The sequence below is a fragment of the Perca fluviatilis genome, chromosome 5, assembly GCF_010015445.1.
Source record: "Perca fluviatilis chromosome 5, GENO_Pfluv_1.0, whole genome shotgun sequence".
NCBI lineage: Eukaryota > Metazoa > Chordata > Actinopteri > Perciformes > Percidae > Perca > Perca fluviatilis.
Window position 1 is genome coordinate 31038754 of NC_053116.1, and position 20116 is coordinate 31058869.

At 40.1% G+C, this 20116-nt stretch overlaps 1 protein-coding gene across 1 annotated transcript in view; it reads right to left on the reverse strand.

Moving 5' to 3' along the window:
* ctnnbl1 (catenin, beta like 1) overlaps positions 1-18823 on the reverse strand; it is a 69503-nt gene extending 50680 nt beyond the window's left edge. The window contains exons 1-7 of the mRNA XM_039801205.1: positions 18648-18823; positions 17415-17651; positions 13829-13935; positions 11074-11213; positions 10190-10287; positions 6831-6924; positions 752-843 (exon numbers count right to left, since the gene is read on the reverse strand). Of these exons, the coding sequence (XP_039657139.1) occupies positions 752-843; positions 6831-6924; positions 10190-10287; positions 11074-11213; positions 13829-13935; positions 17415-17651; positions 18648-18677 (798 nt within the window). The 5' untranslated portion in view covers positions 18678-18823. The remainder of the gene's footprint in view (positions 1-751; positions 844-6830; positions 6925-10189; positions 10288-11073; positions 11214-13828; positions 13936-17414; positions 17652-18647) is intronic.
* Positions 18824-20116: the final 1293 nt, after the last annotated feature.

A 20116-nucleotide genomic window follows, 5' to 3' on the forward strand; every position in this document is an offset into this window, starting at 1 on the left:
ATACGTTGCGAATTTAAGACTTTTTAAAAAGGCCTAAAATTTTGACTTTTTTATTTTTATTTTTAAGACCCCGCGGAAACCTTGATACAGGTATATGCTTTTAAAACTAAAACTACTTCAACCTAAATTACCTCAGCTAAAAAATATTGGAACTTTCCAAAAACGTCAGTCACATTTCATTGTTCATAACTGAGTAATGTGGTTGCTAAAGAAATGACTGAGTAAAGGTAGCTATACAGCAATAATCTCCACCTACGTACTGAGCCTAAAATGTGATTTGAAGGATACAATTCACTAAGTGATACACTTCACTAATTTGGTTTGTTTCTAAAATTAGTCAAACTGACTGACATGATCTCATGGAGATCACTCCATGAGATCATGTAAAGCAAGACATTACCTAAGCATGAATGATTTCTATTGAGTATTTGAGAAGAATCTGACGTAATACCACACGCAATTAGTTGTGGAACAGAAGGTTTTAGGCAGTAAAGGTAAAGAAAATATTTAGGGTGGCAACTAACAATTATTTTCTTAATCTTTAAATCTAGGGGATATTTGACATCAGAAAAATGTCCTACTGCCCATGAAATCTCGTTTTTATCTGACTGACAGTATAATGTTAAGAAAAGAAAAAATGTCTAATTTTCCCATTTATCAGATTAATTTTCTGTCACTCGACTCATCGATTGACGGACTAATCATTGCAGGTCTAAAAATAACTTTATCCAATACTCTGCCACATTCTCACCTTGATTCTCTTGAGCAGCCACTGCATGAGTCCCTGCTGAGCTGCCTCGGTGCACAGGCCTGGTCTGAACTCTGCCATATTTTCTACGATAGCTGCGGAAGATGTAATACATACAAAAAAAAATTAAAAATCAAAATTTCAGCCTTCACGTTTGGTGTCTGCCCTGCTAAAGTATCCTCAAGCAAGTCACTAGAAACTTACCGGCTCCAGGGACAGCGCTGTTGCCGACACTTTGAATTTCCTGACAGAGATCAAATAAGTTGGGATGCACTAATCTAAAACAGTGGATCGATATTGGTACTGATACGGATCTCCTAAGTGGACAGGTTATCAGGAAGACATGACTAATCCCTATTAAATACAGTTCCTTACTTAATGTCTGGGAAAGCACTGATAATGGATTAGTATCAGCAAATGCATTCAGTTGAAGTATTGGACAGGAAACGTTGGATTCGTGCAAACACACTACTGATTAGGTGTCAGACTAAGACCGTACATGAGTCTCAGGCTGTCACACATGACATCTCAACTGAAACACAGGTGGTTGGATGCTAGGGCATTTTCATCATGATTGATCCAGAGGGGAAAGTCAAATGACAGGTTGAAGTGACATTTGTAAATTACCCAAAAGCAGACTTATCAGAAGAAAAATACAGTTTAAGGCTTATGCTTTCTTTAGGTTGGTGTGCCTGCCTCGGTACATAATACCACTTTGGTGTAGTCTATAATCAGTGACCACGTTTACAAGCTGTCAATTTTTGGGTTAAGGTCACTATTCGGGTTTCTGAAACATTCGGAATAACCCGTTTACATGCGTGAGCAGAGAGAGTTACTCCTGTGGAATTTGTAATCAATTGACAATATCCCGACGTAAACGGCGACACACTGTCTAGCCTACGGACAACCTGATGACGCAATAACTTTTCGGTCACCTTCTTATAAATCTCACTATCTCGGTACTTTCTGCCGTCAACAAAAGACATTATATTCATGGTTTTCACCACACTAATAAAGAAATTGGTTTCCTCCTCGCTCCAAAAGTGTGGTGCTGTGCTGCGTCTCGCCATGTTTACCTCTACTTCTTGTTTACTTCGGTATACTGCGCGCAGGTTTTCTGCATTGACATAAATATAAGTATATTATTATAGTATATAATTATTACTATAACTATGTTTTCTGGCGCATACAAGAAGTTCCTCTACTCAAAAGACCAAGATTCCTTGCGAATAGAACATGCGCAGAACACAAATCAATGTTCCTTTTGATGAGGATATGCCGATACGCGTTTACATGACCAAAATTTCGGGTTAGAAAAGGGGTAACCCAGGTAGCATATTCAGATTTATAAAAACCGGAATATGAACATATTCTGGTTTTTGCCAGTGTTTACATGGCCGTGCGCAACCGGGTTATTGCTAATATTCAGGTTTTGAACGGGTTATTGGCTACATGTAAACGTAGTCAGTGTTAACTCCACGCTTTGAAGGAAAGTGAAATACAAGTCAACTTTTTATAGAATCATGCGAGTTCTCTCCCAGCTACTTCCAATATTAGAAAGCTGCCTTTGCCACATGATATCTCTATCAGAGCAGACTGTATCAGAAGGGGACAGATAGAGAGAAAGAGATTATGGGGTGGTGATGAATGGAGGGAGAAGAGGAAAACTAAGGGGAATGGAGGGGAGGCAAATAAAGGGAGAGGAAAAGCAGGAGGTGGGCAAGGGGGTGGGAGGACAAGTCAAAGATGAGGGATGGACAGCTGAGGGAATGAGGAACACAAGGAGTGAGGGAATATAACAAGAGCACAACAAACATGGTAGAAAGTGTTTGGAGGGAACAAAAAGGACATAAGACAAACAAAATTTCAAAATAGCAACAACTGGAGAGAGGGGCAGCAGATGATAGAGAAATGGAGAAATGGATGGAGAGGGAGGGTGCTGAGGGAGAGAGAGGGAGGGCCTTTATCAGTAATTCAAACAGAGCAGACAGACAGCATCCTGGTGAACAGCAGGCTCAGAGCAGAGAGCAGCCAAGGCAGACAAAAGGCTTATTCAAGCTTGGAGAGCTCCCTTGATAACATAAAACACACACACACAAACTTGAATAGAAGACGCACAGGCACTGCTCCCTCAATACAACACACACTCGCACACAAAGCCAAATACACACACCTAAACAGCCCTCCTGACACTCGGCCTCAATTTGGCAAGAAAAAAAGAAATCAAAAACGCATCTCAGTGGACTCATTCAACACAAAAAGAGCTGAGAGGCAGAAAAGTCCGATTTATGTGAGGCTAAATACAGAGACCATGAGTTCTCAAACTATCTGTTGGCCCATGCAATATCCTCGTCCTCATGTCTACATTTAATGCCACCGACACTGATTTTGACTCTCCATAACTAAGAGTTTATACCTCGGATCACAAAAAACTGTTTCGAAAGTGCTTCCTCTCCACCCAAACATTTAAGCGAGACACTGACAGCTTTCTTTCGCTGTCACTGAAAAAGTCTAGGACACTTGGCAGAAGGGGGACACGCTGTTAAAGCTTAAAGAATACAAATAAAGTTGGTCTACGCCCTAACCCAAGTCCAGCAGGACTTCCTGTCACTTTACTGCATAAAGCTCTAACACTGGCTCATACACACCTGCAAAGCACACCTCCCTCTGGAAGGGCTTGTCATGTTTCAGCACTAAACAACACAGTGGTGATCAATTATTCTTACTCCGAATATTCAAACGCTATTAAGCGGCTACCTTTATCCAAGCCTGGTTTTTAGAGTAGAGCATCTGTAGCACCTACAGTGTGCAGTGAAATCCCAGATATTTGTCCCACGTTTTGAATATAAATGAAAGCACAAAGCTGTGGACCAACAGCGTCTTCAAGTCTAGATTTTAGCGGCCATACTACACAGGAACACAGCCATCTTGTTTTGCTGCTGAGATGTATGTACAGTATTGGTAGATGAGTTAATGACATGTGTGTTTTGTCTTTAATGTCCCGTCTACAATGGAAATAGGCAATGTTTTGCAATGTGTTGGTTAACATCGGCTGCTTGCCTGCATTTTGGCAAATTTCTGACCAGTTTAATTTTTTTTTTTATAAATGAACTGCCAGTTTCTACAGCAGTCTGAAACATTAACTTCTATTTACATAGCTAATTAAACCAGGGGCCCGGTTTAGTGAAAACTCTGAGTTTGTTAACCCTGAGATGAGGGAAACTCTGGGTTTTCCATTTCAGAAAAGGAGGTTAATCAAACCTGACAAAGAGGGTTAACTCCAGCCCGTTTCAGAAAGAGAGGTAACTTAACCTCAGAGTCAGTTACTGTTAAGTGTTGGTGTTTTTCTAATGTGTACATAGAGAATATAATAATATGATTTTGTAACAGATGCTATCCGAGTGTGTTCAAAACATACAGAACAAAATATTTCCCCATCCAACACACAGAGTGGAGGCTCATTTGTTTTTAATGTAGTTACACTATTAAACTAGGCAGGATTTTCATATGGCTTTTATATAGAATGTTCTATGATTAAACCCCACCTTTTCCACATTTATTTATAGACTCATTTCATACATCTATATGAGGTTCAATAAATTGGAAACAAACATTATCATCATCTATCTATCCATCTCCATACACACACACACACACACACACACACACACACACACACACACACACACACACACTAAAGATTATTAGGAACACCTGTAAGATTTCTCGTTAATGCAATTATCTAATCAACCAATCACATGGCAGCTGCTTCAATGCATTTAGGGGTGTGGTCCAGGTCTAGACATTCTCCTGAACTCCAAACTGAATGTCAGAATGGGAAAGAAAGGTGATCTAAGCAACTTTGAGTGTGGCATGGTTGTTGGTGCCAGATGGGCTGGTCTGAGTATTTCCCAATCTGCTCAGTTACTGGGATTTTCACGCACAACAATTTCTAGGGTTTACAAAGAATGGTCTGAAAAAGTAAAAACATCCAGTATGCTGCAGTCCTGGGGGGCCAAAATGCTTTGTTGATGCTAGAGGTCAGAGGAGAATGGGCTGACTGATTCAAGCGGATAGAAGATCAACTTTGACTCAAATAACCACTCGTTACAACCGAGGTACGCAGCAAAGCATTTGTGAAGCCACAACATGAACAACTTTGAGGCGGATGGGCTACACCAGCAGAAGACCCCACCGGGTACCACTCATCTCCACTAAAAATAGAAAAAAGGGGCTACAATTTGCACGAGCTCACCAAAATTGGACAGTTGAAGACTGTAAAAATGTTGCCTTGTCTGATGAGTCTCAATTTCAGTTGAGACATTCAGATGGTAGAGTCATAATTTGGCATAAAAAGAATGAGAACATGGATCCGTCATGCCTTGTTACCACTGGGCAGGCTGGTGGGGGTTATATAATGGTGTGGGGGATGTTTTCTTGGCACAATTTAGACCCTTTAGTACCAATTGGGCATGGTTTAAATGCCACAGCCTACCTGAGCATTGGTTGTGACCATGTCCATCCTTTTATGACCACCATGTACCCATCCTCTGATGGCTACTCCCAGCAGGATAATGCACCATGTCATAAAGATCCAATCATTTCAAATTGGTTTCTTGAACATGACAATGAGTTCACTGTACTAAAATGGCCCCCACAGTCACCAGATTTCAATCCAAAGAGAACAGCTTTGGGATGTGGTGGAACGGGAGCTTCATGCCCTGGATGTGCATCCCCCAAATCTCCATCAACTGCAAGATGCTATCCTCTCAATATGGGCCAACATTTCTAAAGAATGCTTCCAGCACCTTGTTGTATCAATGCCACGAAGAATTAAGGCAGTTCTGAAGGCGAAAGGGGGTCAAACACGATATTAGTAGGGTTTTCCTAATAATCCTTTAGGTGAGTGTATATATAGTATATATATAAATAAAAAATATAGTTGTGTGAAAAGTTGTTTTTACAATTCATGTTTATAAATCAGCTTACGGGCCAACTAAGTTAATAAGCTAATTTAGGGATTGTAAAAAATGCCAGTGATGTTAACATGTACCATCGTACTGAAAAGTTAAGTGACAGTGACATTTTTCACCATAGCTATTGTAATAAGATACTGCACAAAGTAGTTAGAAACATGGGTAAGTGCGCCAAAGATCATCTTTTTTAATCCGATCTCTGTGGTGGATGTGGTGGTGTCAGGCTATATGACCTTCTCAAAAATGTGAATGTGTTCCCAACTTTGAGAAATGTATAGTAGGCCGTGTGAACTGATCATGAACCAAGACTTTTGACTTCTGCTTACTATAGCCGATGACAGCGACCAGAACACAAGAGAGAAACTGGAATCGAAATGAATTTAAAAATGGGTGGGCGGGTGGGGTGATCAATACGAACCGGTGGGTTGACCTGGGAGGGACTTTGCATAATACAGTTGTCAATAATAAACTGTGATACTATTGTTGATTTGTACTTGTGTTCTCTGATGGCCAACACAGAACAGATGCAGAACTGCTGTGATGTGATGCTTTTTTTTTTCTACACCGACTAACTTCATATACTTTTCAACCATGCAATGAATGTAAAATATGAGAAACAGGACATCAACAGTCTCCATATTTCGTTCCTGGCACCTGCTTTGTTGGTCAGTTTAACTGGTCTAGGATTCAGTTCCAAACATGATGAATGTTTGAACACAGTATGCCAAGTTTTCAGCTGTTTGATTCAGTATAGGGTAAAAAAATAAATAAAAATTAAGCTCATATTTATGAAAGGCCAATAACTGAAAATGTACTGCATATATGCTACAATACCTTTGGCTGCAGCTCAGTCCAGCCAACCTGGACAAAACTGGTTACATGATTACAATATATAACTACTTCACTTACAAAGACATGATATGACATTATGGAGTGTTGCTTTTATTATGTCTACTATGAGTCCAGTATATGGCAATGAGTTTTTGGGGGATGAAATAATAAACTTAATCAACATTAACTAAAATACAATTTCTGTTTATGTTGATGGAAGTTTGCTTCAGGACAAACAGCTACATTTGTCAAGGCCTTGGTGTACATTTCCTTACCCAGTGTGTTATAGATGCCATCAGCCTCCTCCTTCACCTGCTCATCCAGCCGCTCCATATTCTGCACCAGCAAGGCCACAACTTGACCCTCCAACTACAGACACAGAAAGATCAAGTTCAGGGTTCTGACACATTTTTACCACACCCAGAGGCAAATCCAAGTACATCAAGGATGAAACACTTCATTCCTCTACATAAGTGCTTTAAAAACCTTCTCAGAGTTTTCCTGACAGAATTTTCTTGACCCCAAACAGATTTGTTTATTGATTAGTGACAGCACTAGGGCTGGGTATCGGTAGGCCTACTCGATACCTTTAAAAAAAAAAAAAGAAAAAAAAAAAGGTATGACCGAAATATCCCAGTGCCGAGTCGTATTGAAACTTTTCCAGTCAAGTGATACTAGCATTCAGCCATTTAAAAAAAATGATTTGTAAGGTTTTGCTCGCAGCCAATCACCGCAAGCGTTTCATTTTTGAATGCACTGTGTGATTGGCCCACTACCCCAGCAGCTACAACCCATACAGTCTCTGGTGTGGTAAAGCTGAGTGCAGCGTATGACAGAATTGGCAGTTCAGCTTGCAAAGATGCTACTAAAATGTTAGAAAATACACACGCCTGTGTGGTGTAGCCAATCATTTGGATGGGGAGGAGTGGTGGTGGCATTTTACGCAACTGAATGCTACCATTCTCACATGATGGCTATCAAATGAAGTAGAATTTTTTTTTAAATAAAATGTAGTACTCTATTGGCATTGATATGACCACTTTTAATTTAGTACTCTATTGGCATTGGTATGAACAGTTTTAATTTAGTACTCTATTGGCATTGGTATGACCACTTTAAAAAAGGTACTGGTATCTTATTTTTAATTTTTTTTAAACGATACCCAGCTCTAAGTAACACTCAGTAACACATTTTTGCACTTACAAAGCTCATCTTGCATTAAAATGAAATATATATGACATCACTCAACCCACAAACATGTTTCCCCATCTCATCATGACTACTGTGTAATATGAAGTATGTTGGAGTTGGGCATATGGATTAATACAACCTTTATTATTATCATCATCATCATCATCATCATCATCATCATCATCATCATCATCATCATCATCATCATCATAAAGAAGAACAGAACACTTTTCAATTCTCTCCACTTTCAACGTTTTCCAATGTGTTGGAAGTATGTCAACTGAATACTTATCTTTATATTTTGCAACATTATGTGATGATTGAGAAGAAAACTGACGAGCTCATTTCACAAAGAGAAAATAATGCAGAGGCAGGGATGGCAAAGTAAATGTTCACTTTTAAGCCTCAGTCTTGGCAGAAGAAACTTGGTTCCTGACTGAGCATCTCCGAACATGTCCAAGTGTTATCAGTCAAGTCAAGAGTGGAGACTCATAGCCAAACAGAGCTTGCGGGGTGCCCTCTGGCTGAATAAAAGTACTATTACAGATGGAAGAAGACGACCGTTGACACAGATTTATGAGCCAAAAGAGACCGTTGTGGATCATTTTGATTCATCTTATCAAGGATAACACCTGGCCTTCTGGCAACAAGGACAGAGGAGCTGGAGCTTACAGCAAAGAGGAGAGAAATGGATTCAACCGAGCCCTGCTGCCCTGAAACCGTTTCCCTTGGAAGCAGCTGTAAAGAAGAGTGTGGTGGCGCTCCATTGCACGGTAAATGGAATGCATTCATATAATGCCTTTATCCTGGGAGCGCTGCAGAGCCACCTGAGCTACTGTCTCGCCCACTAACACATCACAGGAAAATTCACACACACACCTGTCAAGGGGATTTGACATTCATCCAATTGTCCCTACAATTGTTCCTGTCAGATACTAACCAGCCAACTAGTTAACAAAAAGAAAATGCACTCAGAAAGATGTGTTCTTAAGCCATTATTCCATCTTTTCAGTAGAAAATGACATTACATTATTTCAACTAACAACATATTATACTGAAATGGAAAGGCAAATCTAATTATGTGCAATGTTATTGCCATTACAATGTCAGATGATCTATGAGCTAGCTACATGCAGAGTTTTGTTCGCATCCTCAAGCACATTTAGGTTAAACAATCCACCAATAGAGCTGTGTATGGATGTGTTTTTGGAACTGGTGACAAATAAAGGAGTGCTGTGGTTTGGAGCAAGCAACTGCCTACACAGCAATACACTACGCCTCCTCTTTACAGTGTCGTTCAGTCCAGGTCATGAGTGCTAAACTAAAAGGCTGACATTTTCTCAGCTCTGACAACGCTCTGCTCGGTCTTAAAAGAAGCCAGCAATTATTATACAGGTTATTGGTTGTGGTTAATGGTTAAATAATGTGTCACATAACATACAAATCATTATATTTCTAATTCATATATATCACTGTGTGCCTCAATGTAATGTCTCTTTCACTTAACTACTGAATGAAAGAGTAAAATATGTAATTAGATAGCTCAAAGACCGTTGAAACATCGGGTAAAACGGGTCATTCATTGTAGCAAGAAACAACTGCCCTGATGAATGCCACTGGGATGTAGCCTGGCTCAAAATGTTTCCACGTTCAAGCCAACAGATTCTTTGATGAAGTGTAATAGTGACGGCCGCGAAAGGAGCCGCTGCACACAGTTCTGTCCTCCATTATAGGAATATCAGCACATTATTGTAGTTTGACCTTTGTCTGTGTCCCTCTAAATGTCAGCTCACATAATGGCGTATCAAAAATCATCCCTGGTTCATACACAGAACAACGAAAACGACAAAAGAGGGCTAAAAGCACAAAAGAAAAGAGACAGAAGAGGTCAAACATAGAGCTGATGCAGACATAGCTGGGGGAGGGGGGGGGGGCAAAAGATAGATAACTAAAAAGTGTTAGAGGAGATGCTAAAACTATATGGTTGACATTACACTTTAAAATACTTTTATCTCCCTTTGACCACGTTCTTGTCACTATGTAAAATCTCAAATCTATTTCACTGCCACAACAACTCACACTGGTATACAACAAAAAAAAAAGAGTGGCAAAGATACATTAATAAGAATGTAACCATGACAGAAAGCACAAAGTTAGTTAAGTTACAGTAGGTACCAAAAGTTTAACAATTTGTTTTTTTAATTAACATAGTTCTCCATTTAACAATCTGTTAGGGATCTCTTTGGCAGATGGAAAACAATAATTATATAACATCAATCAATATATCAAAAACAGACGGACAGACACGGGCCTTGATTGATTAATACCGTTAATCAATCCCTTCTGTCTGGTTTGGATGCCAGAGCCCAGAAACTTTAGTATTGACTACAAAAATAACTGCCTCATCAATACCATCAAAGAATTATGTAAATCCTGAACTCACCAGAGCATCTATGAGTACCTCAGCCCCCTCCTCGCTCTCTTGGAGTGTGTCGATATCTGTCAGCTCCTGCAGCAGGTCCACCACTGCTATGGCAACATGTGGCTCAGGCTAAGGACAATAAGCTTGTGTTGGAAGAGTATTCCCCTGGCTTTCCATTAAAATGGACAGTTTTAAAAAAGGATTTAAAAAAAAAAATCGCTGGCAAAGATTGCAATTATATAGTTTGGGTGCAGCACCCGAGCAGTAATAATTGTAGTTTGTCCCCAATGGACTTATTTAGCAAGTTTAGTCTTTAAGCTTTTTGAGTGATATATTTATCATCTGCTCTAGCTTTTCCAATGTTTTAGACACATATGGTGATAATATCTGTCCAAAATGATGTGAAAAAGAGACGCAAAACTACCACAAAAGGGACACAAGCCGACTATAAAGAGACGCCATATGACCACAGAGACAAAAAACAACCCCACAGGAAACACAAATGACCAAAAAGCGACACAACACGACTACAAAGAGATGCAAAAACCCACAAAAAGACAAAATCCCCCAAAGAGACACAAAATGTATGGGGAAATTGCCTTTAATTTTATTTTTTATTGAAAAATGTTAACATTTTCTTGAGGAAGGACACCTAAATCCCCCCCGCCAAATACGCACACCTAAGTCTTCCACAAAGCTTGGGAAAACACTGTACGCTATTTCAGGCTTTGGCTGCACCAGCACTACTTTGTAGTCATTGTTGGTCTCTAATGGGATTTGTTGACAAGAAAAAAAACAGAATATCACCGAACCTATTCTTTGAAGACCAATGTGTAATACCAAACTCTATATGAATTGATCAAAATTGACGGACTGTCTGAATCCATCCATAACTGAAAGGATATCTGTGTTTTCATGACTGAGGAGGCCCAGCAGTGAGTGGACGGAATTAAGCTCCACCAGCAGGTGGTAGAGGTCTGGCATTGTGGCGATCACGTGCATTTCCTGGATGATGTCATTCAGATCCAGCTCCGACTCCATGAACCTGGTTTAAGGAGCAAGACATCTTGGTTAGCATTTCAGGATTCTATGTTACCATTCATCTTAAACCATTAGGTGCAGTAGAGCTATTTGGTTATTATTTCATTTTTGTGATAGTAAGACACTAGGGCTGCAACTATTATCATAACGATTATTTTGGTAGTCGAATAATCTGTAGATTTTTTTTCTGATTAGTCAATAATTTTTTTCACGTCCTCCAGCTCTGCTTCCTTTGGCTGGGGCTCCAGTACATGTTTTACCTCACCTGTTCAAGTCTGTACACTGTAGAAAAAACGAAAAAAAGTTTCCATAAGAGACTTATTTTAACGATCTGAAACGCAAGTATCAAACGCCAAACGCAAGTAGCTTTGTGGGCGGATCTCGGGCGCTGTTGCTATTATACCGGCGGGACAAATGACTCTTGCGCCCGACGCAAATCTAAAATGGGTTGGTCTGAAGTAGCTACATTACTCATAGGTGTGGTTTGGGCGTAACGTGCAATAAACCAATCAGAGCGTCTACCATTAGACCGAGATTACCCCACTATAGACGATGCAGCTCTTCTGTCTCTCCTCTCCCGTGCTGCTGCTGCTGCTGCATTTGGGTTAAGTGGCATCGGCACATGCAGTTCAACATCACATCTCCTTAAGTCCTCTAATATTTCCTCATTTATGTCCTCAACACATCCATGATTCATGAAAATGTTGTGTAAAACAAGGTCATATTTTTCCTTGTATTTATGTATGGTTTGCAAAAATGGGAACTGCTGGGTCTGTGAGATGAGAGAAGCAAAGTGTGTTCGCGGTGTGCACACTCTACATTTCGGCCAAGCATGCACCCTTAAAATAGCATCTGAATAACACGCCACTGACTTTAGACCAGGTTTTTCCTGGTCTGTGGCAGAATTGTTTTCTAAAACTGCTAAATAGCACCAGGGAACGTTTGCGCCGGAACACGCCTCCTCTTTTTGCTGAACCGCCCCCGGGAGCACAGGTTCATTCCTTAATTTACCAACGTGAGTCTGTGGAGGGAAATGTCTGCTGTGCGTCGGGTGCAAAATAAGAATAATACATGCGTCGGTGTACAAAGTCAATTGCGCTGGGTGCAAAATAGGGCCCCAAGTGTGTTTTGGTGTATGCTTATTGCATCGTGTGCTGTCGTAGAAACGGTGGTTCCCCAAACAAAGGAAACTGACGCACAGATGGTTTAGCTTAAGCGGTAAATATAGATAGTTAGGGTCACAGTGGCCTCGAGCAAAGTACATTGAGTAATAATAAGTGAAACAGGAGCAGAATGTACCGCTTCGTGTGAGAGCAAATGAGGACAAGACACAGCACAGTGGCCTCGACCCTGGCGTGTGTTGTGTGAAGATAACACTCCCTGTGCTGGAGAAAAGAGGGGGCCCAAGAAAGAAAGTATAAGAGATGAGGAGAAGTATAGATGGGGGGGCGGGGGGGGCGGGGGGGAACAGTCTAGAAATACGTGGAAATACGCTCAGGCTTTTTGTCTGGAAACTTAAGTCTCTGCGTGCTTTGTGATCCCACAGATCTTTGTATTGAAACTATGATGCTTGACTGATTAAACAAATGTATATTTGAGTTTATCTTATCGTCTTATTTGGCTCTTGCTTAGGATCAATGTAATTCCAATTTAACGAATGCGCGGGGATATATAGGTCTTTTACTTGGAGTCAGACACATTGTCCCAAAAGTGGGGACACAGAGGAGGTAAACCCCCAACAACACCTGTGAATGTCACCTACTTGTCCTGTCTCTGCCTTAACGTAACTTCAGCTCCCATAGCAAAAATTAATTTTCTTTGTTTACACTGAAATAGCAATATCTATGTAATTACACTTCCATGGAAAGGGGGTATCTAACTATCTCACAGCCAGTGTGGGAAATATTGAGTGATGCGGGAGCCAGATACAGATGAGCTCACGACACTCACACAAGCACTATTTGTTTTTACAAGGTAAGATTTATATATTTAGCAGCCTATATGGATTTTTTTTTTATATATATTTTTTTAAAAGAAGCGGTCTTCTCTCTTCGTGTCTCTAACGTAACCTCTCGCGCCCAAGTGAGGGAGCAGTACCGCAGCGTGTGGCAAATGTGGCGGTCGGTTTTGTGACGAAAGGGAATACACTGCCACGGTCTAGCAACATAGCTTCGCCGACCGGAAGTGCAGGCAAATGGGGTTAAGACCGTAAACAAAGAGAGGAGGGCTAACATTAAAATAAAAATTTTAAAGTTTGCAGGTCGCACAAGTGCGAGTAGTTTTAAAAATGACTCGCAAAACAATTGTTGTTTGGTCGCAGTCTGGTGCCCTGCCCCTTAAAAACATATATGGAACGACACGTGAATGAAATTATGCGACCACAAATTTTTATAATCAACGTCGTCGATGATGTCGACTAATCGTTGCAGCCCTATAAGACACACAGTATAAATTTACCAGAAATGTGTTTAAGCATTTGAGAAAAACTGTAATAAACGGTGGTAAGCCCACATGAAAAGTTGGCTTAATTCACATACAGTAGGTTCGTTATTAGCATGAGTTATAATGAAATCCTCAGCAAAACAGCAAAACGTTGTGAACTGTCAGTGATGGTCTTACTTCTCTGGGTTGTCCGGAAACTTAATCCTTAGTTCCTGATTTTTGTACGACCTTTTCTCAAAGGTTAGGATCATTTTCTTCACTGAACTCTCATCCACTGGCTCTGCCTGTTTGATTAAGGAGAAGGAGAGAGAAGAGAGGAAAACATTTATGGGATGGGGGAGAGAAAGAAAGAAAAGGCTTTAATTGAGGCAACTGCAGCAATAAAGAGACACCAGGGTCACCCTAATTATGCTGGTGGAGCGGAATAGCCAGACATTTCCTACAATCAGGGTGAATGTGAGAGGTTTTCACTGGAAAGGGAATGTGTTTGACCTGCTGATGGTCTTAAAAGCCTGTAAAGTGTTGGGACAGATTATGACAGGTTAGGAAGTTACAACTGTCTGACATTATGGAAAAGTGCAGCACTTTGCTACTCTTGACACAGTGAATACTTGAAAAGGCTGCAGTCTCGGATAATGAGAACATGATAATAAATGTTCAGTTTTCTAATGGTATAAATAATGTGGCAAACACTGGTACTGACAACGGGTTCTTTTTCCCCAGAAACAACCACAGTGGAACTTTCCTGGTACAGACCTTTTTAATGAATCTTCCGTGACCTTTTCACTATCACACAAGAAAACAAACGAAAGGTATTTATGTTAGGGGTGGGAATCACCAGAGGCCTCACGTTATGTCACGATACGATATTATTGTGATTTTAAACATATTGCAATATTCTGCGATATATTGCAATTTATTATCTTTCTTCCAACTTCAAATTTTTCCCAATTTCAAATGATGTCCCCAAAAGGAAACTTTGTCAACATCTGTTTTATCTAAAAAGATAAATGTCTCTGTTTGTTCATCTCACTTCAATTATATTGCTGCAAAATGGGATTGTCAAGCAGACAACAGTGTTTCCGCCATGTTGATTTGACCGTGGTGGCCCCCCACGGCAACATTTCTGCCCCCCACGGTATCAGAAATAGGGCTGCATTGTTAGAGTGCATGTCGGAGAATAGCGCGGTCACTCGGCAGAAAAAGGGAGAAAGGAAAAAGAGACGCTGAGTTGAGATCGTGTGTCTACGTCCTGAGAACTGTAAGTCGTAAAACTTATGTTGTCATTTCATTTAAGCCTGGTCTTGCAAATTTAAATTAAATTAACTGGTGATTTTCGTTGTTTGTGTTCTTCTTCTTGCACATGGCTGTTGACTCGATATAATAGCGATTGCTGAATCTGAACGGCGGTGTTCGGACCTGCCCCCACTGCAAAAAAAAAAAAATCCTAAAGGAAACCCTGGACAACCTGACCAACACATATATAATAATAGATCGATACTTGGCGTCTGTGTATCGATGCAGTACTGCCACGGAAGATATCGCCATACTATGCTGTATCGATTTTTTCCCCCACCCAGGGCTCCAGACTGCGACCAAAATTTGAGAGTGTGCGACCAGTAAATTTCCCCCCTTTTTTATATGTTAAACGTCAAAATTTTGGTACCTGAGAGAGCGTAAGCGCAAGCTTTTCTGTCCTCTGAAAATTGACAGAGAGCAGAGCTCTGACACAAACACTCACACACACGCAGAGCTGCAGACGGTGCAAACTATGTCGGCGCTGCAGTTTTGTTGAAGTCACAGTGAGTCACAGAAGTGGTTTCAAGTGTGGTTACAGTTTTTCATAACTTCATGCAGACAGCGTTTGCTGCGCTGGGATATTATATTAATAGAGAGCCGAAGTCACGCCCTTCTACTTCGGGTCCATGGGACCTTAATTCGGAAAAAATATGAACAAGAGTCAGTGGAGAGATAATAATTATTTTTTGATCCGTTTGACTAGAGCCATGGATTACAAATATGATGTTCGTAAATTTAAAACATTATTTTTCAACCGAAGAAAGTCTCAGTTTATTGTTAAACTGTTGAAGTATAAGACGTAATTAGAAAGACTACACACTTCAATGTCTCATGGATGACGTTTTGCTGAAGCTACGATGTCTGTGTGTATCGTACCGGGGACGTAACGTCACTCTAATGAGCAGAGGATCTCGCTTGTTCTTTTGCTTATCTGCTGAAAACACTTCACTGGATAAAACACAGCAGTTAAGATAACGTTACGCGAGCAAGCCGAGCATCAAGTTAGGTGAGGTAGAGACGGGAGATGTAGTTCACTGAGCGGTTTCACCCAAAACTAAGTGGTCATATGACAAACCTACGGTTAACTTTTTTTTTTTTTTAAATTGACGAACATCATATTTGTAATCCATGGCTCAATTCAAACGGGATCAAAAAATAATTTGCTTCTCCCCGTTCATATCTTTTCCAAGTTAAGATCCCATGAGGTCCACCGGAAGGGGCGTGACTTCGGCTCTCTATGGCGAGCCTAAAGCGGTCGCGGTGCTATTGACGTTACACTTCCTCGGAGACGAGCAGGCACAACAGTGGTTTCTATGGCCTGGTGACTGACTGACAGGCTGAGGTAGTAAGGCAAGGCAACTTTATTTCTACAGCACCTCTCAGCAACAAGGCAATTCAAAGTGCTTTACATGAAAAATTAAAGAGCAATTAAAAACAGTCATGATGAAAATAAAACAGCCTAAAAATTAATATACAAATACAAATTTTTTTTTACTGTCATGACAGCGATGGGGCTGTCAGTTTACCTTCTATGTTGCATCTTCAAAAATGACACTGAATTTGAAACAGCACATTGTAATTTCTGCATCTATTATCAAAGTATTTATTAGTTATACAGTTAGCATGTTGTTTTACGGTGTGTGCCCCTACATTTTCTGGTTGTGCCCCTAAAATTTTCAGTTGGGGGCCACTGTGCTCCTAATCAAAAAAGTTAGTCTGGAGCCCTGCCTGTTAAATTTTTTTATTGGTCCGTCAAAATGGACACAAATCTGCTGAGACGACATATAAAATAAACACTAATTAGCTGAAATGAGGCCGGAGAGACACTGGAGAATAACATAACTATTTGCTTTTATCAGTATGTGTGGTAGTCATGAAAAGCCCAGCACTAGATAATAAAATAAAGTTCTATGGCATTAATTCTCTGTATGTTTATGTTTAAATGTTTCACAAAGGGTTTAACCTGAGCCAGGCCATACAACTGTGATAGCAAAACACACTGGTATCTGATTGGTACTCGGTATTGGCCGATACAAGAGTTGAGGTATCGAAACTGGTATTGGGAAGTAAAAAAAAAAAATAGTATCGGAACATCTCCATTGCGAACATATTCCTACATCATGGTGCGGACAAGTAGCCCAGTGCTGCATTAGATATGGTGAGATTTCCTTGGTAATAAATTCGAAATTTTGGACAATGTCAACAACATCCACAATGACACAATATCAACAACACCTGCAGAGAATAATGTCAATAGTGTGTGCGCATGTTCATTTTTTGTGAGTTGACAGCGACAAGTAATTCCTGTAACAAATTGTGCTGCTCTTCAATGATAAAATACAGCGTTGTTTACAACTATGAATAAGAGAGGAAGACATTTGCGAATAAAGACTTGATATATTATTTATAAAAAAACAACATATGTAACAATTCTGTAATAAGTATGTACATAATTTTAACCCACCTCAGGTTCTTCTTCATCCTGGTCCATCAGTTTCTCCAGGATCTTCTTCTTGTCCAATGCCAGCTCCTCAGTCTCCCTCAGGTCACCCCCTCCTTCCAGTCCTACTCCTGCTTCCCGGTATCTGGCCAACTCCCTGGCACTTAGCCCTTTCTGCTGCTTCCCTCCACCTCTGGAGTCCTCATCTCTGCCCGCTGCCCCTCCATCCTCCTCCCTGGGACGCTTTGCTCCTCTATCAGGCTGCGAGAAGAAAGGAGATGGTGAAATGAAATGATTGTACGCAGGAATTTGGTCTGCTTGGAAAAGTATATAATTTATATAGGAGGGATGTGTGAGGTCTTGAAATTACTAAGGTGTAGCTCATGTAAAATTATGTTAAATTTAAAAGTAGACCGGTATTCTGCCTAACAATTATAAATGTAATGTAATCTAGATTATTTAAAATGTTCAACCATTGTATTGTAGGATGCCTATTGACAACAGGCCAGGGACTAGCTAAAGTTGCTCCTTTTACTGTACCGTTAATTAAAAGGAGACTGTCCACGACATTATAAACTAATAAACTAAACATCTCATGCAGAATTGATTCGAGATAAGTAATAAGATGCATCGTTATATCGCACAAGTATCTCCATGAACCTGACAAGACAGAACATGGCAAACACGAAGGAAACTGCATCCGGACCTTTTCAATGAATCATTTGATGTGAAGTGTACGTAGCTACGTCTATTAACTATCTATGTTAATAAACAAAAGTGCATAAATTACGAGATTGGTTTTTGGCACACACACGTAACCGAACCCCAGACAAATGCATAACGTTACGCGTTTGTCTTATGAGTCTGTATGTAAACCTAGTTTAGGCAATTATAGCTAGCACTAGTGTAACTTAGTGTCGTATCCTCTCTATTCGTTATTTGCTGCCAGACAACTTAGCTAGCAAACTGTCCAGCTAGCACGCTAACTGCTAACGTTATTTATCGATAAACGAAAAACTAGAGTTACTCTGGTCTCGTGCCATGCAGCGCTACACAAAGGTAACTTTATGCAATTCACCGGCGGTTAACTAACTGACGTATACAGATACAACAAAGTAAATAACGAGACTAACTAAAGCCCGCTAACAGCCACAAGTTACGTTAACTGCTAGCAATGCTATAACAAGCAGACCAACAATAAGACAAGTTAGAGTTCTCCAACATCATTGGTGAGCGGAATAAGATGTCTAACGTTACCTGATAGTTTAGGAGCTCTCCAACATCCATGTCTCCGGGTTAAAAACCTAAACGTGAGAAGGTTTTGCTCAAGCTTAGGAAGTAAATCAGAGATTAGCTACACTAGAGCAGCTTGCGATACAGAAAACAACAAGATTTCCACCATGCACATGCTTGCCGTAAACCAGTTAGGTTCCCTGTCGTCGCAAGATACTGCCGTAAATTTTTGATCACAATTTATAAACCATTAACTTATTTTTGTAAAGCTAGAAAAAAAAAACACATCAATAACGATTTCATCTTTTCATCCTTTACATTTTAATAAAAATGTTACAACATATGCACAGAGGGGCTTCAGCAAGATTTCAAATCAGAAATGTAGGCTACTTATCCTGAAATATGTGTAGGTAAGTAAGTAGCCTAAGTAAGTAAATAAAATGACCATAAAACAGAAGAAAAAAAACAAGACCTAAAAACACACAAACATATTTGTGAACAAATAACAATAGTTCATTTGGGCTTTTTTTCTAGTGAGGCAGACTGGATTCAGATTTTCCAGACAGTCCAATTGTGCCTCAGAGGATACCAGCTGTCAGAACTCAAATCTTGGTCTGTGACACAAGGACAACAACAAAGCTCACATTTGCATTTGTTCACAATAGTAATTCAATGTTATACCAACCAGTCAGTGGGTCAAGTCACCATAGCAGGTAAAACAGATGTGCACAGATGTATCTCATGCAGGCAGGGGAGAAGAGGGTCTTCATATGTTAAAGGGATTCATACTATTTTCTAACAAACGTATATATTGCTAAGTGTACTGTCTGAAGGGCTGTTTATACGTGTAGGCCTAAGGGTTAGTACAAGGGTAATTTAATAAATGTAGGCTGCAATATAATACAAATACAGCTGTGTAATAAATATTTCTTTTGTGAAGTTTAGAATGTTCAGATTTTGTTGACACTGTGTCAGAGAAGTGTTTATTAAATACTTTTGTGAGGCCATTGTTTGTTGGGTTATTGTGTTGATCTGCATTATACAGTACAGTACAGGTGTATAATGTTGTGTCCAATCTCTGTATTGGTTAACACTTTCAGAAATGCCATATTTCTATGTATTTTCATACTTTTTAATTCACACAGCATGATGTGCTCAAATTAATACAACCTGACAAAAAAAATCAGCTAATTCGCCAATCCTGAAACAAACCCCCTTAGTGATACAATTAAAATTAGACCTCGTACATAAAATCCTGGTCTTAAGGGCTCGGTTTTGCTGTATTTATTTCAGGAGAGCTTTATGTGCCAAGCTGTCTTATTGTTCCAGACATGCAGAAAATCACCTTTTCAATGGGCATCATTGGGAAATGTATGAGTGGTGCATGGTGTAGAAGTCTCCATTGCCACTCCAGTCTCTGGCCAGTGATCTGTGACAGTAGAGCAATAGAAACACCATTTAAAAGGAAGGCCACTGCCAAACAGTCAAGCCTG